The sequence below is a fragment of the Lycium barbarum genome, chromosome 7 (genome assembly GCF_019175385.1).
Source record: "Lycium barbarum isolate Lr01 chromosome 7, ASM1917538v2, whole genome shotgun sequence".
NCBI lineage: Eukaryota > Viridiplantae > Streptophyta > Magnoliopsida > Solanales > Solanaceae > Lycium > Lycium barbarum.
In genome coordinates this window covers 3,679,997-3,705,291 of record NC_083343.1, presented here as the reverse complement: position 1 = coordinate 3,705,291, position 25,295 = coordinate 3,679,997, and the positions used below count along the sequence as shown (strand labels likewise).

The window sequence follows — 25,295 nt, the reverse complement described above, 5'->3', positions numbered from 1 at the left end:
ATTTGAATATCTCTTGCCTTGATTTCAAATAGCATAGGTTCTATTGATTGAATCCAATTGGAAGGGTCTAGGTTCATATACTTAGGTTTGTCCATAAATTCATTATCATTAGGGTCTAGCTTTTATCCTCTATTTGTCATCCCAGTTTCTTGTTATCCTTTAATTCCGCGTTTTTGTAATTGATTTGGTGTTTACCCCAAATTGATTCCTATCATAGCCAATGTGGCAGACTTCAAGCAAAGTCTTGTTTGTTGCTCATGTACTTCTCCGATATTGCGTGACGCCAATGTATATTAGAACATCAGAGGACAGTTTTTAGTAAATAGTTCCTTATGGCCGCAGGACAACACTTGAAATGAATAACATAACTAGTCACCTGTTCGACAAATTGAATCTTTATTGATTTATATATTTAAATTTCTAAGTGCGATATAAGTTAACATCTTCCAGACAAATTACATATGAGTTAAACTTAGAACATATATAAATCACATTTCATATGACTTTACTATTTCATGTACTTCAATTTTAATGGATCTCCTATGTTTAATGTTAGAGATAAAAAATAGTACCCTCTGATATAGGGAGTTGTCAACGTCCTTCAAATGGATGCATGTTAATGCACGTGACTTGTGGAGCCAAAGCCTTATCCATTTTCATGGTAATAAATACTGACAAAACCCTTCAGACAGCTTTCAACATTCTTTACTCTATTATCAACACAATTATCATCCTCAACATTTGGTTTGAAATACCAGACAAATTAATCTCCATATATAAAAGTCTATATTGCATAAGTATAACTAAGTATAATGTTGAATTTTCAATATAAAATCCACATCACTAATATTATACAACATAAATAAATAAAATTTAAGTATGAAAGATCTCCAGTAAATAACAAAAACCGGTGTAAGTCATTCCTTAAAATTATCTGCCATTACAGTCATAGTTCAAGATGAAGATCCTCAGTATCCAGTTTTCACCAGCAATGAAGAGTTCCAGCCACTCAATATTCATACCAATCAAATCAAACACATCTCCACCGACGTACCATGGATGCTTATACACTTGAATTTTTCTCACAGTATAGTGTAAGAGACCTGAATTTAGGCAATGAACCTTCATGGAAAGTACAGCTTTCACAATCCCAAACAGAATTAGTCTTCTTGACCGTCCAAATCTGCACGAAAGAACCAGTTTAGATATGAAATGCATAAAGGGGGCATGTGGCATTCAATCAGCAAGTTCCAGCTCAATGAGGTAAAGTTCAAAATTGGAATCTCCGATAGCAACAAAAACCGCATAATTAAGTAAAGTAGTTTTTTTCAACTCATACATCGACACATTGCATTCTGCGGTCCCATCTATAAGGATATCTTTATCCGTACAATTAATACTGAAAGTAAGTAGCAGCACTAACAGCTAAAAATGATTAAAGCTTCGATTAAGCCAACTGACTCAATTCAAGCCAGATCATAGATGGATAAATCTAATTACACCCCTATAAATCTCATCCCATTTGGGTTTTTAAAGGCATACAATCCACCTTATCTTCAAACACTACTACAACAGTTCCATCTAGCATTCTTTCCACCTTTCTTTCAACTGCAGCCTTTCCCAAAATCTACAAAAGAAGATGGCAAATGCTCGCATTGCTAGGTTCGTTACAGAGGTAGCACCACCACAATTTGTAAATGTCATGAGAAACAGAGCCTCAAAGATGCTGGAAACCATCAAAGAGGAGGAGAGAGAAGCTGGCATAAGCGAAGCACTCTCTCTGAAGAGTTCTTTGCCTTCATCGTCTTCATCAGCTTATTCTGCTTCATCTTCAAATGCAAAAAGTTCTAAATATTTTCTCAAAGAAGTTCAGAGGTCTTTTTCTGTATTTGGCAACTAAAGTATCTACTTAGGCTTGCGGAAAGTACTTTCAAGTTTTCCATTTCTTGACCGGTCTACTGATTCCTTGTTATTTTCCTCCAGCAAATTTTCTCTCTTAGTAAAAAAGTCCGCGTAGCTTTGGACTCTGTCCAAGCTTTGCTGGGACTAGATAAGTATTGACTGTATGTAACCTCTATGAGAAGAATAAAATCCTCCATCGAACTATCAGTAAACTTCTGTTTCTACTATTTGTAAATATTACAAAAGTTATTTCAGTTTTGATATGAATTGTTATGTACAGTTCTTTTTTCTATTTCCTTTATACATAAACAATAGGAGTATATTTTATTCCACAAAACAAGAACTAAGGAAGGGCTATACAAGCATACAATAACACACTAGTGCAGTGAATTCAAATACATCTAATTACAGCAGAATGTAGTAACATTCATACTAAATCAAACAATTGAGCAACTTTACCTTGAAAAAACATATTGCTCCCCTTTCCTAAAATATAAGAAATACTAACTGATCTTGTGCCCAACGATTCTTCCTTTTGTTCTAGGATGGTGCTTTCCTCCAGACCACAAGCAACCTTAATTCTTAATGTGCAAGTCACTTTACTCTCTCGACCTCAACATCCTGAACCCATGCCGCCCCCCCCCCCCCCCCCCAAAAAAAAAAAAAAATATCACCATGCCTACCCCTTTTGAGGCTTATTCTCCCTTCCATAAAAAGTTCCCTCATTCCTCCCACCTCCGTTTCCTTGCTATCTAGATATCTAACTAAATAATACACTATTAAAGCAAATTAACAAAAAACAATACAAATTTTAAATAATTTAGTAAGTAGATAAAGCGAATGTGGTGAAACATTTTAAGAATTATTTAATCTTCAAAGTTCTGACGGACAAAAAGCTGACTGCTGATGGCGTTTGTGAAAATTACCATGCATAAACGTACCCTGCCGTAACATTTTACCAAGCGGCTAAATTTTTCTAAATACAGTGGAGTGTCGCTTCTTTTAGCAACGTTAGAAAGCTTTACCTAATCCTGAGTTACATTTATTACCTGACTCATGTCTTGTTTCATTTATTGTCAGATCACACAAGGTTTAAATTTTACCCATCCTCGTTATTGATTTGTACTTCCACTCGTTCTTACCTTTCTTCCTCACCTGTCTACTGAAAGAAGAAAACACAGTTTACAGAATCACAAAGCTTTCTCCTCCAAAACTAGCAGCAGAAGCTATAATCAGATTATTTTCCTTGTTTACCATAAAACTTCTAGAGTTTCAACAAAATTGGTATTCGTATAATTGTTTATCATTATTTGGAGAAGAATGAGAAGCCAGAAGCCCTGGATTTTGTTAAAAATAACATGAAAAAGGCTAATTAAACTCTTAAACGTTTCCACACCCCCCTTCAACATCTCTGTTGGTACTGCTGCTGCGCTGTGAAATGTTTCGGCAATGACATTTTGAAACCCTAGAAAAATGTAATGTACATCTCTAAAGCAGAACACCTACAAATAGTAAATGAAACTTTGAAATTAGGTTTGTAAAGAGAAGAAATGAAGAAATAAAAGAAGAATAGAAGGATTTACGGAGGCTAAAATTCTACAAGCCAACAGGAAGATGCCATAGGTGAGGAAGAAATTAAACATGACAATGTAAGGAGAGTGATGGGGCAAAGTAATGGTGAAAGTGGGACCAGCCTGACCAAATGTCAACAACAGGAATCTGTTTGTTATTTTCTGCATAGCATCGTTTACTAAATGGGCCATAGTAAAAGCCAGAGAAGCTCGAGTTGAACTGTATAATTAAGGTTAAAATGCCATTAACTAAAGGTTCTTCATACAAACAAGTTAAGACATGGGTGTTGACATTGTGTTACAATGCTGATCAGTAATATCTGATGAAAAATAGTTTTTACAAATATTCAGCCGGAATAAACAAGTCTTCAGCAGATAACCCACATAGAGGGATAAAGAGATGCTTAATCAAGTTACCAACTACAATTCTAGAAAGATATAAATGCATCTCTAGTGCAGCCCTTTATTACATGCACACAACCAATCAAAATAATTTTGCATAACCGAACTACTAATTGTAGGAAGGGCATGTAGCATTCAATCAGCAGTTTCCAGCCCAACAAGGAAAAGTTCAAAATTGGAACCTTTCGGTAACAACAACTACCGCATATTTAAGTTACGTTGTTTTTTCTACTCATGCATAGACACATTGCATTCTGTGGCTCCACAGATAAGGATATCTCATTAAGAGTATGACTGCGATGAGGAACGCCTTTATCTGTTCAATTAATACTAAAAGTAAGTGCCGGCACTAACAGCTAAAAATGATTAAAACCTAGATTAAAGACGACTGACTCAATTTAAGCCAGACCATAGAAGGATAATCTAATTAAATACCCCTATTAATCTCATCCCACTTGTGTTTTTAAAGGCATACAATCCATTTTCTTCTCAAACACTACTTCTACAGTTTCTACCTAGCATCTTGTTCCTTTCCCTCAACCGCAGTCTCTCCTAAAACCTACTAAAGAAGATGGCAAACGCTCGTATTGCTAGGTTTGTTACAGAGGTAGCACCACCACAGTTTGTAAATGTCATGAGAAACCGAGCCTCAAAGATGTTAGAGACCATCAAAGAGGAGGAGAGAGAAGCTAGCACAAGCGAGTCACTTTCTCTGAAGAGTTTTTCACCTTCATCAGCTTATTCTGCTTCATCTTCAAATGCAAAAAATTATAAATATTTTCTCAAAGAAGTTCAGAGGTCTTTTCCTGTATTTGGCAGCTAAAGTATCTACTTAGGCCTGTTAAGGGTGCTATCAGTTTTTCAATTTCCTGACCAGTCTACTGATTTCTTGCTGTTTTCCTTCTGCAACTTTTTTTTCTTTTTCTTAGTTACAAAGTCCGTAGAGCTTTGCCTTTGCTGAGACTAGATATATATCGGCTGTATGTAACTTCTGTGAGAACAGGATAATTCCTCCATCGAACTGTCAGTAAACTTCTGTTGCTACTTTTTGTAAGTATTACCAAAGTTCAGTACTGCTATGAAATTGTTATGCACAGTTTATTTCTGTTTCTTTTATACATAAGTAATATATTCTACTCTACAAAATAAGCACTATGGAAGGCCTAATACAAGCATTTGATAACACGCTATAGCTCAGTGAAATCAAATACAGCTAATTACAGCAGAATGGAAGAATGTAGTAACATTCATACTAAAACAAACAATTAAGCATCTTTATCTTGAAAAAACCTATTGCTCTCCTCAAACAATTCATACTGGTGCTTTCCTCCAAACCACAAGAAACATAATTCTTAACATGTGAGTCACTTCACCCTCCGACATCAACATTCCAATTTGACCCCCCCCCCCCCCCCCCCCCACACACACACACACTTTCCTCCTTGTTGCCTCTATGAGTCTAGTAACCTTAGATTTAGTTTCCAGTTTTCTCCCCCCCCCCCCCCCCCTATTCTCCCTTACATAAAAAGTTCCCTCATTCCTCCCGGCTCCCACTCTTTGTCCTTGCTCTCGGGAATTCACTCTCCTCTCCTCCGAATTTTTAGATAAAAACATTATAAAGCAAATTAACAAAAACAATACAATTTTTTAAATAATTTCGTAAATAGACTAAGCGCATGTGGGAGTAACACTTTAAGAATTAGTTTATTTCAAAGTTCTGACGGATAAAAAGCTGACTGTTAACGGTGTTTGGGGAAATTACCACACATAAAAGTACTCTGCAGTAACGTTTTACCATCTGGCTAAATTTCTCTAAAGACAGTGAGTGGCGCTTGTGTTAGCGACGTTATAAAGTTTTACGTAATCCCGAGTCACATTTTGTCTGATCTACATTTACTATCTGTCCCACGTCTTGTTTCATTTAATGTCAGATCACAAAACGTCTAAATTTTACATATCCTCGTAAGTAATCTGTACTAGTCGATCCCCCTTCCGCCACCATTAGCACATTTTCCTCTCGTTCTTACCTTTCTTTCTCACCTATCTACTGAAAGAAGAAAAAACATAGTTTACAGAGTCTCAAAGCTTTCTCCTCCAAAACTTGCAGCTTGTTAACAACAAATTTTGAGAATTTTCTCCAACACAATTTATATTCGTATAATTGTTTAACATTTTTGGAAAAGAATGAAAAAGCCAGAAGTCCCGGATTTTGTTTGAGAATAACATGAAAAAGGCTAATTTAAACTCTTAAGCGATTCAACATCTCTGTCGTTACTGCTGCTTCGCCGTGAAATTTTTCAGCAATGACATTTCCCAGATCCCACTTGGTGGGATTATACTGGGTATGTTGTTGTTGTTGACATTTTGGAACCCTAGAAAATGTAATGTACATCTCCAAAAGCAGAACACCTACAAATAGTTTTATAGAACTTTGAAAATAGTCTGTAAAGGAGAAGAAATGAACAAGTAAAGAAGAATAGATACAGAGTCTAAAATTCTAGAAACCAACAGGAAGTCGGGAGAGGTGAGGAAGAAATTAAACAAGACAATGAAAGGAGAGAGATGGTGCAAAATAATGGTGAAAGTGGGACCCGCCTGACCAAATCTTAACAATAGGAGTCTGTTTGATAATTTCTGCACAGTCTCGTTTACTAAGTGGGCCGTAGTAAAAGCCAGAGCAGCTCGAGTTGAACTGTATAATTAAGGTTAAAATGCAATTAACTAAAGGTTCTTCATACAAAGAAGTTAAGACGTGGGTGTTGGCATTGTGTTACAGTGGTGATCAGTAATATCTGATGAAATATAGTTTTTATAAATATTCAGCAGGAAATAAACAAGTCTCGAGCAGATTACCCGCACATAGGGATAAAGAGATGCTTAATCAAGACACCAACTACAATTCTAGAAAGATATAAATGCATCTCTAATGCAGCCCTTTGTTACACGCATAGAACCAATCACAATAATTGTGCATATGCTGTGAATCACTAAATTGCAGGAAGGGCGCGTGGCATTCAATCAGCAGGTTCCAGCTTAATAAGGAAAAGTTCAAAATTGGAACCTTTTGATAACAACAAATACGGCATATTTAAGTTATGCAGTTTTTTCGCATAGACACATTGCATTCTGCTGCTCCATATATGAGGATATCTCATTAAGAGTATGACTGCGACGGGAACATCTTCATCTTTTCAATTAATACTAACAGTAGGGGCGGCACTAGCAGCTAAAAATGATTAAAAACCTCGAGTAGGATGACTGATTCGATTTAAGCCAAGGCCATAGATGGATAATCTAATTAAACACTCCTATAAATCTCATCCCCTTTATGTTTATTATGGCATACAATCCACCCTATCCTTAAACACTACTTCTACAGTTCTACCAAGCATCTTGCCCTTTTCCTCAACTGGAGTCTCTTCCAAAACATACTAAAGAAGATGGCAAATGCTCATATTGCTAGGTTTGTTACAGAGGTAGCACCACCACAATTTGTAAATGTCATGAGAAACTGAGCCTCAAAGATGCTGGAAACCATCAAAGAGGAGGAGAGAGAAGCTGGCATAAGTGAGTCACTTTCTCTGAAGAGTTCTTTGCCTTCATTGTCCTCAACTTATTCGGCTTCATCATCAAACGCAAAAATTTCTAAATATTTTCTCAAAGAAGTTCAGAGGTCTTTTCTGTATTCGGCAGCTGAAGTATCTACTTAGGCTTGCTAAGAGTGCTTTCAATTTTTTAATTTCCTGACCAGTCTACTGATTTCTTGATGTTTTCCTTTCTGCAAATTTTCTTTCTTAGTTATAAAGTCCGCGAATCTTGGACAGAGTCCAAGCTTTGCTGAGACTAGATACATGTTGATTGTAGACTGTACTAACCTGTGTGAGAAAAGCAAAATTTCTCCAATCGAACTATCAGTAAACTTTTGTTGCTACTTCTTTAAATATTCCCAAAGTTGGCAAGTTGGCCCGGACACCATGATAAAAAATATATATTCCCAAAGTTACTTCAGTATAGTTAAGAAATTGCATTATCAAAAAAATAAGTTAAGAAATTGCTATGCACGGTGTCTTTGTTTTTTTGTTTTGTTTTGTTTTGTTTTGTTTTTTTTTTTTAAATGACGGTGGTCTCCAGTTTGTGCGCACCTCGACTATACCACTGGGTTCCTACTACCTCTCACCAATACAGGTGTTGGGTAACTCTGCCCACCAAAGCTTAGGTAGATGAGAAAACATCACCTAGTGTTTTTTTTGCCTCCGTTGGAAATTGCACCTCTCTTTCCACTTCATGGCTTTTTTGGCGGTATTTTAGTTTCTTTCATAGATAAACAAAGTATTTTATTCCACAAACAAGCACTAAGGAAGTACTATACAAACTTAAAATAAATGCTATAGCTCAGTTAACTCAGCTACACCTATTTAGACCAGAACACAAGAATGTCGAAAAAATCATATTTAATATGAACAATTGAACAGCTTTACATCAAAAGAACCTATTGCTCCTCTTTCCTACAATATATGATAAACTAGTTCCCATGCAGCTCTTCTTTCTTTTGTTCTAATTAAGTGCTTTCCTCCCAAACAACAAGAGACTTAATTCTAATGTGCGAATCAGTTGACCCTCCAACTTCAATATACCCGACCCTCGCGTCTTCTCCCTCCTCCTAGTTTTTCTTTGAGACACTTCCTCTCCCATAGAACCAAAATGGATCTAATGGAATCTGGTAGCTTCATAAATTACCAGCGTACACCTTAACTAAATGGCAATACTAAATCCAGAGCAGCTCAAAATGAACTGCATAATTAAGTTTGTAATCAATTAGAAGTTCTTCATACAGACAAGTTCAGCTGTGTGTGAAGACATTATGTTACAACAGTGATCAGTATTATCTGATGAAAAATAGTTTTTACAAATATTCGGCAGGATATAACCAAGTCCCTAGCAGATAGCTTACTTGCAGGGATTAGTAGGATGCTGAACAAGTCACCAATTACAATTCTTCAAAGATTTTTATGCATCTATGTGCAACCTTCCGTTGCATGCACACAAACAATCACAATAATAGTGCAATCAGCCAATCACATATACACATGAGAAACAATGTTGGACGGTATAGCTAACTCAAGCGACTCTCCTCCCTGACATATGGCGTGTCTGTTTATTGCACAATTATGGAACACTTCAAGATTTTTTCAGTCCTGCGTAAGTTAACTCCATAGCCTCCTTCATAACATCCTCTAGACCGATTTTCAAGTATATAAAAAACTAGTCCGCATATTTTTTTCAGCTTTCGGACACCTGAACCTCTGCTTTCTACTCTGCTCCTTGCGAATAAATTGTATTATTCTTATCACCAAAAGAAGAAAGAACTATTTCAACGAAAAATGGTATCTAACACTTTTTGGGGGAAGTAAAGGGAACTCATGCGCAAAATTGTTTCATAAGAGAACAGTAAGATAATCAGAAGGTCAGAAATTGACCGGGGGCTTATAGTTAATGGATCTCAAAATAATCAGAGAACTCGGAGGTACTACAGTAATTTTTTTATTTCTCTTTTTTCCTATCTGTCAGTTTATAGAATGCTAACAGTTCCACTAGAATCATATGACCTTCACATCCTTCTAATTAATTGCTATAAAAACAGTGCAACTTTTGAAACAAAAGGCAGAAATTACACGAATAGCAGTAAGCCTGATAGATATCCACCTTATATTAATATTTGGATTGTCTGGACGAAGATAGCTGAAATAGGAAAAGGAGGATAAAAGAAATACCAGAAAACATAAATTACCACTGTCAAGAAAAACAAAATTGGAACATTTTCTTCTTGTTAACTCTTTTGCACGGCATCAAATAAAGAACCAAGAACAATGCTGACAATCCATAGGCAAGCAGCGATACACACAATGCCATAAATTGAAAATAACACAATAACATAAAAAATGTAGCTACTCACCCATGGAATAGTCATAAACTGGTTGGCAACTGAGCACTACACTGTCTAGGAAAATGGAAGTTATTGCAGTGGGCAGCTTTTCACTTCTCCTTTCTCACATTTGACGACTTCAATCTAATCTTGCTTTTCTTAAACTTTTCTGATTCAACATTCTCTCTAAGTTTCTCCAAAGCTAGAGAACAAAGAAAAAAGGTTCAATTAAAAAGACAGAATATCTGAAGAGTAATTGCATAAATAGTGCTAATACTTTATTTTTCACCAAAAGGGCTAATAGGAGATCTCAAGGTTTACGTATTGGATCAGGTATATAAACTGGTGCTGGTTTCTTCAAAATTTTCAATATATAGTGCATCCACTTTGACTGCCAAGTATTTCCAATATGTTGGAAATGGTAAAAGAGAGTACCTGAGGTGTACACAGAGCGGAGTGACTCTATCACTTCAGAAGAAACAGAATAGGTGGGGCAAGAGTTACAGTCAGCTTTTTGTAACATCTTCTTGAAACGCTTAATCTACCCCAAAAAAAAAAAAAAATAGCATTAGAGAATTCTATATTTAAAGAAGAATTTGATGAAAAAAGCAAAAGAATGCTTAGTGCTTCGAAGTCCCAAGTCAAACTCCTCCACCGAAAAGTATATCATGGAAATGGTTGAGAAACTTGGTGCTATACACAATTAATAGTCTGAGATTAGATCATATATTTTTACAAGTATGTTCATACATCATACATATTATCCTAAAATACTGAGCACTCCAAGTGCTGTGACAGTTAGGATCGCAATATGAATACGAGCAAGTTGAGAGTGGAGGAAGTGTTAGCTTTTATGGCAGCTTATGAGATTCAAGATCAGACTTCTTTTCCAATTTTGTGACCATTTGATGGTGGTGAACTAGCTTAACTAGTCATTACTCTACTGTTAGAGCAAAACTTAGTTAGTGATTGCTGTTCCCAAAGAAAAAGGTACTCCCTCCGTCCCATTTTATGTGAGTGAACCAGCTTAACTAGTCATTACTCTACTGTTAGAGCAAAACTTAGTTAGTGATTGCTGTTCCCAAAGAAAAAGGTACTCCCTCCGTCCCATTTTATGTGAAGGTGTTACTGTTTGGAGAGTCAAAAAGTTTTTTCTTTGACTATAAATTGCTCAAGGTTTTTAAAAATATTTCGAGTCATTATCTATGTTGACCTGTAGTACTTTTCGTGTAGTTTTCAAATATGTAAATTTTATTTAAAAAAAATAAAGAATCTATACCCGACTTCATAATCAAAATTAAGTGTTTTGACCCTCGTACTCCGAACTCCTTCACATAAACTGGGACAAAGGTAGTACAACTTACTATCCTAAAAGCATGCTATAGTTAGATTTACTACATCAGGTAATTCACAAAATTTTAGCTTCCTTTGGGGCCAGAACTTAAAATCATATTACGAAAATAGATCTTTTAAAGTTGGAAAGGTAAGCATCTTTAAAACCTATGCTCCTCATCATTTAAAAAGACATACCTCATCTTTATGCATTAACGTAAAGCAACATCCACTTTGGCCTGCTCTTGCAGTTCGACCTGCCCGATGAATAAATGTTTTTATATATGCAGGCATATCATAGTTTATGACATTTCTCACTCCTTCAACATCCATTCCACGAGTCATGGCATCAGAGGAAATAAGCACTTGCACTTGACCTGACCGGAAAGCCCTTAACGTCTTGCTGCAGGACAGAAGTTCGCAAGAACAATCACACAGGTGTTTTTGCACCACAACATGTTTCCCAAATAAACGTAACATCACCTTCCAACAACATCAAATATAAGAATGAAGACCAATTATTTTCTTTTTACTCTAATTTCTTTTTCTAACTTTTCCATTCAATCCAATTTGCAAGTTCAAAGCTCTAGTAAATTAACTAAGATGGCAACCAAGACAGAGCAATACCAAACATGCCCTTTCTTCTCCAAAAACCTATAAATATTTTTCTAGATACAGCTGAAAACCTATAAAGATTAACAGCCCTCAACAGTCACTTGGATTTGGGTGTACAAGATTTCCAGTGAGATGCAAACATTCTCATACGGCCATAAAATAGTCTCCGATGCATTTATTGATAACGAAAGTTGTCTCTGATACATAATTTTTTAACACCAGAAAATATCCTTATAGTCAAAAACCCAGATATTTCTGTACTAGTATAGTACTCCCTCCGGTCCATAATAAGTGTCCTTTTGGCATTTGGCACACCCCTTAAGATGTACTAGGAAATTTTTTTTAGGTATTTTGACTAACTTACCCTTGATTAAATAGTATAGTACCTGGTTAATGTAGTTTCTTAATTGCATAAAACTTACTTATCTATAGGGGTAAATTTGGAACAAAACAATTAATACCTTCTTGATTATGTAAAAGGACACTTATTTTGGATCAAAATAAAAAGGCCAAAAGGACACTTATTATGGACCGGAGGAAGTAACTAAACAAAAGAGTGTTTATAACAGTACAGTAGTACACTAAAGTTTTTTCAGCAACCTAGGTGGCTCCATGCATTACATTCAGTTAGCTTCAGTAAAGTGTGTGCTCATGCAAATCATCTTTAGTACAGCTGACTGCAAACTTGTCTAGCAAATCAAATAATGTAAAAGCTCAGAGCTAAAATAAAATTGTAACGTGAATGTATCTATAATACCTTCTTACAGATTGACGTTGAAGACGAGAATACTCCTTGAACTCAATTTGCATATTGTCGAAAAACTTAAGCAAGGTGCATAATCTATGAGTGGACTCCACAGATGATGTGAAAACAATTGATTTCTCCCCTTGCAGACTTTGAAGAAGAGAAACTAGATAAATTGGCTTAAGCTTCGATTGACATAGCTACACAAAAAGAAGGTATAATCGCCAATATCAATCATCTAAACTGTGAGGAACAGTGTCTTCCAAAGCAAAAAGTGTGAAATAGCAGCGATTCAAATGATATGCAACAGTAAACACATTTTCAGGCACATCAGGAAAGAGCCGATAATGTACAAATAGAGCTTATTTCATTCAAGTATGCCCCACCAGTTTAAATGATTTGAGTTCTTCGGGAAGCTTGTAACGTCTTTCTCCAGTCGTCAAAAGAAGGGGATGATGTAAATCAAGCTGAGCGAGTTTACTTGGGTCCTGTGTTAGTGTGGCTGATAAAACCATCTTCGCAAGCCTTGGATAAGCTTTTCCCTTGAACCCTCTTTCTATGCCCCTGCATTAGTTTTAAAGCAACGGTTAAGAAAATCCCACACGTGAAATGGACAAAAAGAAAACAAGACAGTGAAATGCCTATGTGCACTTAAACCTATTCGATCCCAAGAAGCAACCTCAATGAACCATCAATTGATCAAATGTAAACCTTCCAGCAAAGTTGCATCCACTAATGCAAATAATACGTTGCCTTAGTTTTGATAAACAGTAGATGCATTTCTTTTTGGGTGACGGTGGCGTTTGGACCAGTTTGCGTACACCTCGACTATTCCACCATGTACCTGCTACCTCCCACCAGCACAGGTACCGGACAACTCTGCCCACCAAAACTAGGGTAGTTGGGAAGAAATCACCTAGTATTTTGCTTTTGAGTCCGCTGGAATTTGAACCTGATACCTCATGGTTCTCCACCCACTTCATTAACCACTAGGTGACACCCTTAGATGCAAAGGTAGATACATTTTCATGATCAAAAGAACAAGCAACTCAACAGTGGAAAAGATTTGACAGTCAAAGATATAGTGTCCTTGTCATAAAGAAACAAACAAGACTTGAATAATCAGATAATTACTCCTTGATGAGAAAAATGTCATATCACAACTGAGAGAAAGATGTGCATCTAAAATGGATTCCACATATAAGCAATTCATAAGGGGGAGGATAGGCATAAAACATACACTCTTCTGATTGTCTTCAATGAACCATAAGTGCAAGCAAGAAGATCATCAACAGAAGGGAAGTTCCCATCAATAGAAGAGCCGGTCAAGTGAATGACGGTAGGAAGCCAGGACTGATAAGCTTCCCTTAATAACCTATCTGTTTCGTCAACAACCTGCATGATACCATGTAAGTCAACCATTAGGGTCTCTTCCTTATTTGCCCTTCAAACCTTTTTTTTTTTTTTTTTTAAAGAAAAAAAAAAGAAAGTCAAATGGTTTCAAGAAAGCATAAGAAAAAACGAGCAATATCAAACTCCGTGCCCCCCACTCACAAGACCTACTGGCTACTACAATAAATTAAAATAAATTTTAATTGTCCGAGTCACTAGCATGCTAGTTTTTCCTTTTCAAATAGGAAAGAGGCATTGAAGCGAATAAAATGACAAATATATTGACTTTTTTAATACAGTAAATATAATTTTATTGATAATGGGAAACCTCCCATATACAAAAGGTATATAAAAAATTAGAGAATTTACTGAAAGATATGATTCTCTCCAAAAGACACCCAATCTTCTATGAGAATAGAAACCTCATGGATGCACCAAATAGACATTAAATCAAGTGGTTATTCCTCGTATGTACAAAATCCAGCTCTTTTGATTCAAAAGCTCTCCTTGTTTTTTCAGTACAATTATTAATGATTGATCAATTCATTGACATAAATGAAGGTGGAAAAATATCAACTTCAGGTGGTTATGGTGAGTGGTGACAATAGACAGCTGCTAATGTAAAGACAAATAGCCAGCACATGTGCTACTAAAACATGCATTTTTGTAGCCTGTTTGTATTTAACTTAACATCACCCTACTTCTAGCAAATTTCTTTCAAAATTATCAAGGGGTACTTCTCTGTGCCTAGTTTTGCTAGTGACATAATAGACTAATGAGATACCATACCCAAGGAAAAGCAAAAAGTCAGCTGGACCACTCAACTTTTTAAGAATAGCAAACTATTCTCAGACAGAATTGCTTTATGCCACGATATTAATCACAATAAAGAAGAGAAGAGTAGGGGACTAGTGTAAATATACATACTAAGAAATTCTAAGCAACTAAAAATGCAGCTTACAAGATAACATAGATGTTCAAGGGTAAAACCATCAGTGTTACTGATGTGGTCCATCAGTCTTCCAGGAGTTGCCACTAAAATGTCTACTGCGCTTTGTAACTCGTATGAGGATTCTTCAGGATCATAACATATGCCATACTCAACATTGGGTTTCCTGATGAGCTCAGAAATTTCATCCGAAATAGATGACTGACCGACTGCCAAGCCAACAGACAAACCTACTGCAGGTGCAAGAGCAGAGAAGACCTCTTTGACCTGAAACAGAAACAAATGGTAAGAACATAATCTCCCTGTGAGAAGTTAGTTATCTATCTTTGCATGTGAAAGTGAAAATGTAGACACGTCATGGATTCGAGACTGGTGTGATGAACCCACTACGAAGTTGTAGGTATTCTTAAAAAGAGCCTCTGAGGCACTAAGACAAAATTCCACCAAATTATTAGATTGCAAGAAAAGGGACTTTCAGCCAAAGAATGAAGTTATAGTTTTTTTTTTTTTTTGGTTATAGGTAGCATGATGTCATAGTTTTAAGGCGAAGAAACCTAGGATGATCATTGACGTACCTATCAAAAAAGAAAAAAAAAGCAACGCAGCAAAGTTAGAAAGATAGTTGGGCCAAAGATTTACAGGTAATTGAGAATTTGTGTAATTATGCACTGCACATTTTCCAAAACTAAAACTAAAAAATCAAGGTGAATAACCTGCAAAGCGAGGTCTCTAGTAGGCAAGACCACTAGTGCACGAAGACATTTAACGGAACGTGTAGACAGCATCTGAACAATTGGTAATGCATATGCAAGAGTTTTTCCACTCCCTGTAGGTGAATTTATACAAAGGTCTCTTTCAAAAGAGCCAGGTCCAATTGTCTCTTGCCAGACAGCAAGTTGCACGGGAAAGAGTGAAGTGATGCTCATATTCTTCAAAGCCACCACTAACCTAGCAAAGAAACATGTATGAGTGCGAATAAGTTGGTTGAAGTTTAAAAAATCGAGTATGAGTTGTCAAGAAAGCAAAAGGTATAACCGTATAAGTGTAACTATGTTTCAACTGCAACCATGGGAATTTTATAAACAATAAAGCAAAGTAATAAAATGATGATATTTTGCATAAGAAATGAAATATTCACTGCCACAACAGAGAGATGATGGTTATCTATAATTTCCATTATGTTCATTCCTTATCCTGGAGAACGGAGCATTCTTTTCTTTTGAGATGGGTTTAGTATTATAACCCGCTTATCCTATTCTAAATGATGCCATTAATAAGAAAAAAAATCTCAACCATTTGCATTTCATCATTCCCATATCATGGGACACCATTTTGGTGCATGGAGTTTAACTTGTTAATTGAAGTTGTATCAGATACAAGTCGTAGTGTAGTACTATAAGTTGAAAAGTTAGTTTGATAAGTAGAACATATATCATCAGAATTTAATATTTGATCAGTTACATAATTTGAATACTTGAACCTGGTAGAAGCTATATAAAATAACATTTGAATAAAATGGAACCAAAGGATTTGTCCACACCCAAAATAAATAGAATGCCATATAAATTGTTAGAGAAAAGGATGATAACCGAGAAATCCCAAGGACCAGTAGCACATGGTTCAAAACCGAGTCTATAATGGGCTCCACCCAGCCTCCTATCTTTCTCCACCTAAATACCAGGCTTCCGAGGCAGGGTGTCAAACCATGAAGGAGTTAATGTTTTTACCTTTTTTTTTTTTTTTTTTTGGTTAAGATAAGGCAATTTCATTAATGAAAAGTATCAAGAAGGTACCAAAATTACAAGAAACTCAAACATCTCTAAATGCTGGGACACGTTATCAATCAAACTACTTCTACACCAAAAGTATAAGCTTTGTAAACATCTATTCTTAACAGAAGTAATGTGAACTTTCTCATCATAAAAGAAATTATCCTATTTCTTCCTAGCCATACGTTCCACATAATGCATAAAGGCATGGTCCTCCAAATCATCTTAAATATTCGACTCACAACCTAGAACCAACACTCAAATAACTGTTTGAAGGAGTAAATTTTTTAAAATTCTAAAATATTAAAACACAGCAGCTTTATGCAGTTTCTAAAGATGTACTTATATACTATGCTTACAAAAACTAAGCAATCAACATCCGGATTCAAAATACTCTGAACTTCATGTTCAATTGGGTTGAAGGGAGCAATGCTGAAAGTGTACCTGGGATCAATAAAAGGCAAACGATCGAGAGAGCATTGATCAAAGGTAGTAATGTCAATTGGATTTCTCATCCATGGCAATACAGGGATGTTTTTCTTCAACTCTTTTTCTTCCTCCATTAGAAAGCTTCCCTTTTTCTCTGCTGAAATCCTGACAAAAACAGACACCCGGATTAAGCTATCCTTTTTTTTTTTTCAGCTGAAATTTTGTGGGGAAAACAAAGGAACACCCAAATTAAGCTCTTTTTGGAATTTAGTATACAAAATCCCAATAATAACCACAGACAAGCAACAAGAAACTCCCAAATTAAGCTCCTTTTTTGGAATCTATTCTACAAAATCCCAATATATTGTAGTAAGAACTTAAATACAACAATAGCATCTACTTCTTAATCCCAAGCAAGTAGAGATTGCTATATGAATAACTATCTTCCTTGTCGCTCCATTTAAGTCTGTTACAGCCAATATCATTAAAAAGAAATTTTTTCTAGTACTAAAAGTTCTCTATAACAAAACTAAATCTCCTAGCAGAAGAACTTAAACCAATATAAGGGAAAAAAAATAAAATAAGAACATTAACCCTTATCCTAGTGATGCAAAATAAACTGATAATGAAGAAAGAGGCAACACATGAAGAAGAAGAAGACATTCTCTCCATGTTCAATATCTGAGTCACTTAGGACCCGTTTGGCCATTAAAATTATTCACTTTTTTGCGGAATAATTTTTCACTTTATTTGAAGATCAATGTTTGGCCATGAAAATCTCAATTCAACTTGAAGTTGTACTTCGAATTTGGAAAACAGTTTATATAACCTGTTTTCCAACTCAATTTTCACTTTTGAAGTTGTATTTTAACACTCCCTCCGTCCCAATTTAAATGTCTTACTTTCCTTTTTGGTTTGTTCCAAAGTGAGTGTCTCTTTCTATATTTAGTAAGTTGACAATTCCAAAATAGACCACAAGATTTAAAGGACTACACACATAAACACAACTCCTCTATCTTAAACTCCAACTCGATAAATTCTAAATAAAGTGAAAAATATTTGGAATCTATGGCCAAACAACCTACTTACAATAAAGTACAAATATTTCCCCAGTCAACTCTTTACAAATCAACATCAACGAGTTCACATTCAAACAACACCAACAAACCCAATGTAATCCCACATGGTGCAGTCCTTACCCCTAACTTGAGAAGGTAAAGAGACGGTTTCCGACAGACCCTCGACTCAAAGAACAATGACAAAGAGACAATAGCAACAAGTATAGATAACAACAACATAATAAGATAATCGAGGTTAAAGAAACAATAAGTAGTACTCTCTCCGGTCCAAAATAATTGAGGTTTTAGACTTGGTCACATGGATTAACTTAGAGAAAATTACACTGTATGTTAATTGGCGCAATAATACTACCAAAATTGACCCCTTTTTTTAATTCTTACAAAAAATACCCAAACTTTTCTCTGTGTCACTCTCTCTCTCCCTCTCTCTCTCTCTCTCCCTTCTTATACGTTGGTATAAGTATCTGTATGTTTGTATATTTTGGGCTCCAATTTGTATATTTCTGAAATTTTTCCATTAACTTACTCCTAAAAGAGTTGTATTGACTAAAATATCTTTAATTAAGAGGGTCTTTGAAACTATAACAAGCACAAAAGAGAATAAAATATCAATCTCAATTATTCTGGAAATCAATGAAAAAATAAGGAAAAGTACGAATAATATTAAGAGCCCGTTTGGATTCGCTTATCAGCTGTTTTCAGTTTTTTTGAGTATTTGACTAGTCACCTTAAAGTGAATTTATACTTAAAATAAGCTCAAAAAAATAATTGAGTCAGTTTGACTTAGCTTATTTTAAGCGGCTTATAAGCCACAAAAAATAAGTTGGCTACCCAACTTATTTTTTTTTTAGCTTATAAGCTGTTCCAAACAGGCTCTAATACTCTTGGAAAGGAAAAGAAATATACCAAACTACCTACTATCTCTCTATCTTAATTCTCGACCTCCACACCAGTCTTATCGAGAGTCGTGTTCTCGGTGAGCTGACCTTGAGTTCACATTCAAAGAAATACATAAAAATAAAAAAAAATAAAAAAAAAACTATACCTTTTAAAGGGTGTTGTGTGTGAGCAGAAAACTGAGAAAAGAGAAAGAGATGGAAGTGTTAACGGCGGGAATTTGAGAGGTGAACGCTGATTCCCATTAGTAGCAATTTTTTGGGGGTCATTTGCACGATTGGCCTTCAAAGGCACTGGTCTTTAATTTTTGGCCTTACCTAAAAATCTCTTTATTTCGGTTCGAACTCCCGTTCAGTTAAAAAAAATTAAAAGGTAGAGTTTGAATTTAAAAGACAAATTTTAAATTTGCACGATTGACCTTCAAATTTTAAAATGAATTTGCACGATTGACCTTCAATGGCGCTGGTCTTTAAATTTTGTCCTTTACTTAAAAAAAGTAGCAAAAGTATTATGAGGTTTTGAATTCAAATTCTCGATTAGTAAAAAATAATTTCACAAGTCAAGACTTCGCGAAACTTCTGTCTTAAGGAATTGCGAAATTTTGCAAGGCAGAATTTTTTTTTACTCTGCTAGAATTCTACAAAAGTTAGGTCTTAAGGCCAACTTTTACCCGAGTAGGCCTAATTTTGCTATAAAATTCTGCTTTGCAAAGTTTTTTTTGACTGAGCCAAATTCAAATCCAGAACTTCGGGGCATTTTAGGCGAAAAGCAAAAATTAAAGATCAGCAATTTGAGGGCAAAATTAAAAACCACCCCCAAAAAAGGACAATCTTGCAAATTGCCCGACAGTTCGTAAAGAGAAAGTGAGGGATGTTTGTATATCTTTAAACGTCTCAGTTAATTAATGTTCAAGTAATTAAAGTAATACTTCATGAAATAATAAATGACTTTTATTTTCTTAAAATGTCGAATATCCCTAAACAAATTTCATTTTAAACGACTAATATTTGAAGACGGGAGACAACGTAATATTTGAGGCAAAAACGATCAAACTCACTTCACTAGAACAAGAGCACGTACACAAATACAAGAAAATAATTCTAACATAAACTCTTGCAAATTAAATAAAGAAATAATCCTGCAAAAATCTAATTATTATTTTAAAATCTCTCAAGAAAAATTACATAAAACTGAACAAAGCCAATTGTCTCATAAATACAGGTTTATGACTTTGGACTTATAAGCCAAAAGTCTTATCTTCATTATTTTGGCTTAAGAAACACTTCTTAAAAGCACTTTTTATATTTTTCAAATACTACAAAGTGCTTAAAAGCACCTAAAATAAGCTAATCCAAACAGGCTCTTACAATCACGGTTGTTTTCATAATTTTAGACAGTAACTGGAAATTCTTTGTAATTATGATAAAAAGCGGGGGATCTTTTGTGCAATATACAAGTACCCAAAATAAATGCACACTCTACCTATGCCAGAAATTAGTTGAAAAAGTTGTTGAAACCAATGCCAAAAATGATCAATCACATTATAGAGTCATTGAATTATTACTCACATTTTCAGCTTATAAGCCAAAGCCCTTGTTTTTGTTATTTTGACTTAAGAAACACTTCTTAAAAGTACTTTTTATATTTCTCAAATACAGTCAAACCTTTCTATAACAGCATTGTTGGGTCCAAAATTTTTTGGTTGTTATAGAGAGTTGTTGTTATACACCTATAATAGTTTGCCATTAAAATAATATGTGGCTGTTATAGGCAAAAAAGACACATAAAACCTATGCTTTTTATTTTTAATCTTGTAAAAAATAACAAATTATTTAAAATTTAAATCTCAAAAATATGAATAGTTCACTAACTAAATATTTAAGAAAGTTAATACAATTTCAATAAATTCATAACTGAATGTATAAAGTTTTAAGCTCTAAGACACATATTTTAAATCTACAGACATATAGTAGTATGTTAAAATATCAAATTAAATTTCATCCATGAAGCTCTTTTATTTATTGAATAAAACGATGATATTCATGCGTATATTAAATTACTACTCTATATAAGGGAGAACAACAAATTTTTGTAGTCCTCACATTAATTTTTTTATCTCTTTTTATGTTATATCCCGCATTTTCACATATTCGGAAATTCTGAAATAGTTGTGACTCGTAAGAAATAAGGCCACATGTTAATTTTATTTTATATATATATATATATATATATATATATGTTGTTCATGAAACATTGATGCGGGAATATCGAGGAAGGCTAAGGGCAAAATGAAAATTTTAAAAATTTGTTTCATGGATTACGAACATTAACCAATTAAGTGGGCTCAAACAAAAAAATGAAAAAGGGGCCCAACCCATAAGGGGGCCGGCCATGGAAAAAAAATGGCCAAGTCCATGTGAGTTAAATTATGTAATAAATAAATAGAGAGGGTCCATTATGTATCCTTCATTAGAACATTCTAGACCACAAAAAAATTTTGAGAGCAAAAAGGGAAAAGGCCTCTCGGCCGAAAGAGAAAGAGGGAAAAAAAAAAAACAGACTTGTGGAGCTCAAATCTTTGGTTTAAAAGTCATCTCTTGTGAATTCCTACTAAGCCCGGAACCCTCTTCAACGTGGTATAAACTTTGAGGCAAGAAAGTACTTTTTTTACAAAGAGGAGAATTTGGAAAAGGTAAGAATTCTACTCTTTTTAGCTTGGAAGAATTTTATATATATGTTGTAGTATGTGGGAATGAATGTAGAGTATGAAAATTTTGTGTCATGGGTATGTGTGTGTGTGGCCGAAAATGGGTATTGATGGAGGGGAATGATCGAATTTTATTTATTATGTTAATTGTGTTGTAATGGCCTTTTTATGCAAATGGAAGAATTCTAGTTTAAGTTGGCATGAAAATTGTTGTTAAGTTGTTATAGGAAATTTTGTGATTTTATTGTAAATTTATGTAATTATGGAAATGGAATTGTTAAGGTGTAAATTGTGGTTGTTGTCGATGAAATGGGAAGATGAAAAATGTGTTGTGAATGCTGTGTCGAAGGTTGGAGATTTCGGATGAATTCTAGTCTTGTTGGATTTTTGTATACTTTGTAAAATGGTATGAAATGCGTTTGAATTGCACTTGAATGATCTTGAATTGGTAGTGGACATGTAAGAATCGATATCGGCTTGAAAATTCGTGATTGAGTTGAATGTTGATGAATTATGTTGGAAAGGAAGGTTACTAATGTGGAATGCGTTTTAAATTGGTTTTCGATGTTATTGGTTTGGTTGTTGGTATGGTTGTTGATGAATTTGACCGAGTTTAATTCTCGGGGATGTTGAATTTACAGGGGAGGTGCTGCCGAAATTTCGGTAGACAAATACTAATTAGAATTAAAATTCTAAGTACTAGTAGCTAATTTTTGGGTAATTGATAATATTATTGTAGATATTGGAGAGCCCGAGACTTGAGTCGGGATTTGTTTGGCGAGGGATCGAGATTTGGTAGTGAGCGATCGAGGTATGTAAAGCTTACCGTTTTTCCTTTTTTGGCACGACCCTTATGAAATAAATGAATGACATATATGCATGCGCTAAAGAAAATTCTACTCCCAAAGTCACTAGGATGACCTATGTCTTTGATTTCCATAAACTATTCCATATGACTTGTCACGTGCTTATGATGTTTGAAGTATTAGTCGATACGTTTCCGGATATGGTTCGAAATATATTTGATATGGCATAAGTTTGGATATGTATATTTCGGATATGTGCATATGATTCTAAGGCTCCGTTTGAAGTACTCTATAATGTTATTTGAAAGTTCCTCAATAAAAAAAAGATACTAAATTTTCAGAAAGTGACTTATGATGTGTTTTTCGAAAGTTCTGTAATTTGAAAGTTCGTAACTTTTGTTTACTAATTCCAATGGACTCGATGCTTACCTTGAGCCTTTTAATATCAGTATGTATATGTATTTATTCGTCGAGTCTTGGAATTCATTTAAATATGTATATGCATATGGTTTCCGCACTACTCCGCTCGTGGTTACTACTATGGTATCGTTCGCCGGATCCCGGGTCGGTTTTGTGATCGTGCGCACTATGTGATATTCGGCAGTATGATGTGTTACGGTTCCCGAGACCTCGCCGTAGGGCCGGGTACCGCTTATGTACGGCGTTATGATGTGACATGGCGTATGATGTGTTCTGATGATACGATATGTTCTGATGATATGATATGTTCGGAGATTGTACGGAGATTTGAAACTTTCTGGAGTATGATGTGTTGTGGCGCCAGCGTCGGAGTGGCGACCACGTTCCTGAGCCCCATGCATGATTTTTTATTTGCATGATATACATATATATTTTCAGTACAGGTTTTGATATACCGATTCTGTATCCATATTCTGTACTCCACACTTCAGTTATGATTCAGATTTCTGTATTTCATGCTTTGCATACTCAGTACATATTCCGTACTGACCCCCTTTCTTCGGGGGCTGCGTTTCATGCCCGCAGGTACGGACACTCGTTTTGGTGATCCTCCAGTATAGGATATATATTCTGCCACTTGGATTACTCCTTTTGATCCGGAGCTCATATTTTTGGTACATATCTTCTGTTATGCATATTCTCTCTCTCTATATATATATATATGGCTATTTGGGTACGGCGGGGCCCTGTTCCGCCATATGTTTCTGTTATGATTTGTAGAGGTCTGTAGTCATATATGTGGGTCATGGGTCATGTTTGTTCGTTTGTGATTATGATCTGCGTCTTAATGCGGCCCCGTTTGCTATTATGGCCAAAACGGCCCATTTGTCTGTATATGTGTATATATCTGGCGATGTGTATTCCGCCAACCTATCAGATTTGGATATGATGTTCTGTACGGGCGACCGCTTAAGGTGATATTTGTTTTCAGTATTTGCTTAAAATGACGTATGTTAAGTTTGATTAAGTCTTTGATACGACGATCCGGTATGTAAGTCTGTTTGGGTGTCCAAGTAGGGCACCAGTCGCGGCCCACGGGGCTGGGTCGTGACAGAAGTGGTATCAGAGCGGTTTGTCCTCGGAATGTTTACAGGCCGTGTCTAGTAGAGTCTTGTTTATCGGTGTGTTGTGCACCGCATCGATAAACAGGAGGCTACAGGACATTTAGGGTGTTACCTTTCTTTGGATCTTAGATCGTGCGATAGAGCTGTGCTATTAGGATGACTCTTTTCTGACCGGCTGTTATATTTTTCAGTGATGCCTCCGAAGAAGGCGACGGCTGCCCATAAGGGCAAAGCACTGGCAGGAGAGACCAGTCAGATATAGAGGGTTACTCGGGCTAGTGCTCAGATTATGCCTGATGGTGTACCCTAGTCAGAGGGTTATGCTACACCACCATCCGGGGAGCCTGGAGCGGCTCCACCATTAGCTCCAGAGGCTCCAGCTCCTCAGCCAGGGGCGGAGGACAGGGCGATGAGAGAGGCTGTCCAGTTGTTGACGACATTGGTATCAGGACAGGCTCACAGACGCGGGCTAGGGGGTGATGATATGGACAGACGTGACAGTCTGAGGGTTCGGGATTTCTTGACTTGTGGTGCCCCAGATTTTTACGGGTCAAAGCCCGAAGAGGACCCCCAGGATTTCATTCGACAGATGCAGCGTTCGTTGAGACTGGTCAGGACTTCTGAGACCGAGTCTGTCGAGTTAGCTTCACACAGATTGCGAGATGTTGCGATTAATTGGTACGAGTCTTGGGAGCTGTCCAGAGGCTAGGATGCTCCACCGGCTGTATGGGATGAGTTTGTAGCCGCCTTTCTCAGCCACTTTTTGCCCCCAGAGTTGCGGCGGACGAGAGTTGATAGATTTCTGCAGCTGCGGCAGAGAGGCAGGAGTGTCCGAGAGTACAGCTTGGAGTTTGATTCTCTGGCTAGATATGCACCTGCTATAGTAGCTGAGATGCCTGATCGGATGCACTGGTATGTGATAGGATTGGATCGCTATTTGATTGACAGCTGTATGGCGATGGCATCGCAGACTGGTATGGACATTTCCCGGTTACAGGCTTATGCGCAAGGGATGGAGGACCGACATAGAGAGGACCAGTCGAGCAGAGATCGTGATAGGAGACCGCCCAAGCGGGCTAGGTCAGCTGGGTATTCGGGAGAGTCTCGAGGCGGGCAGCCTCAGCAGCAGCGGTCCAGTAGATATCCTCCTCCATCAGGCCGGAGTACACAGTCTACAGGTAGACGGTTTAGCGGTGCGGGGCAGTCCGGAGCAGGCCAGAGTTCCAGAGCCTC

At 36.2% G+C, this 25,295-nt stretch overlaps 1 protein-coding gene and 1 long non-coding RNA gene across 8 annotated transcripts; one reads left to right on the top strand and one right to left on the bottom strand.

Annotated features, from left to right (window-relative positions):
- Positions 1-769: 769 nt before the first annotated feature.
- Positions 770-19,310, bottom strand: LOC132602932 (DEAD-box ATP-dependent RNA helicase 1-like). 7 transcript variants are annotated; one of them, XM_060315749.1, is made up of 12 exons: positions 17,674-18,032; positions 17,045-17,194; positions 15,545-15,779; positions 14,844-15,098; positions 13,731-13,885; positions 12,877-13,054; positions 12,503-12,690; positions 11,329-11,533; positions 10,234-10,339; positions 9,829-10,000; positions 9,579-9,614; positions 770-1,183 (listed from the first exon to the last, which is right to left on the bottom strand). In XM_060315749.1, the coding sequence occupies exons 1-10, from the start codon at positions 17,736-17,738 to the stop codon at positions 9,909-9,911; spliced, it is 1,629 nt and encodes a 542-aa protein (XP_060171732.1). In that variant the 5' UTR covers positions 17,739-18,032; the 3' UTR covers positions 770-1,183; positions 9,579-9,614; positions 9,829-9,908. The 7 variants fall into 7 exon arrangements, with proteins under 7 accessions (XP_060171732.1, XP_060171734.1, XP_060171735.1 ...); XM_060315751.1 differs by lacking the exons at positions 9,579-9,614; positions 17,674-18,032 and adding an exon at positions 19,154-19,310; XM_060315752.1 differs by lacking the exons at positions 9,579-9,614; positions 17,674-18,032 and adding an exon at positions 19,015-19,142.
- A 2,182-nt stretch (positions 19,311-21,492) lies between these two features.
- On the top strand, positions 21,493-23,641 carry LOC132602931 (uncharacterized). The gene is made up of 3 exons (XR_009567896.1): positions 21,493-21,697; positions 22,452-22,523; positions 23,524-23,641. It is a non-coding gene; the product is annotated as an uncharacterized LOC132602931 (long non-coding RNA).
- Positions 23,642-25,295: the final 1,654 nt, after the last annotated feature.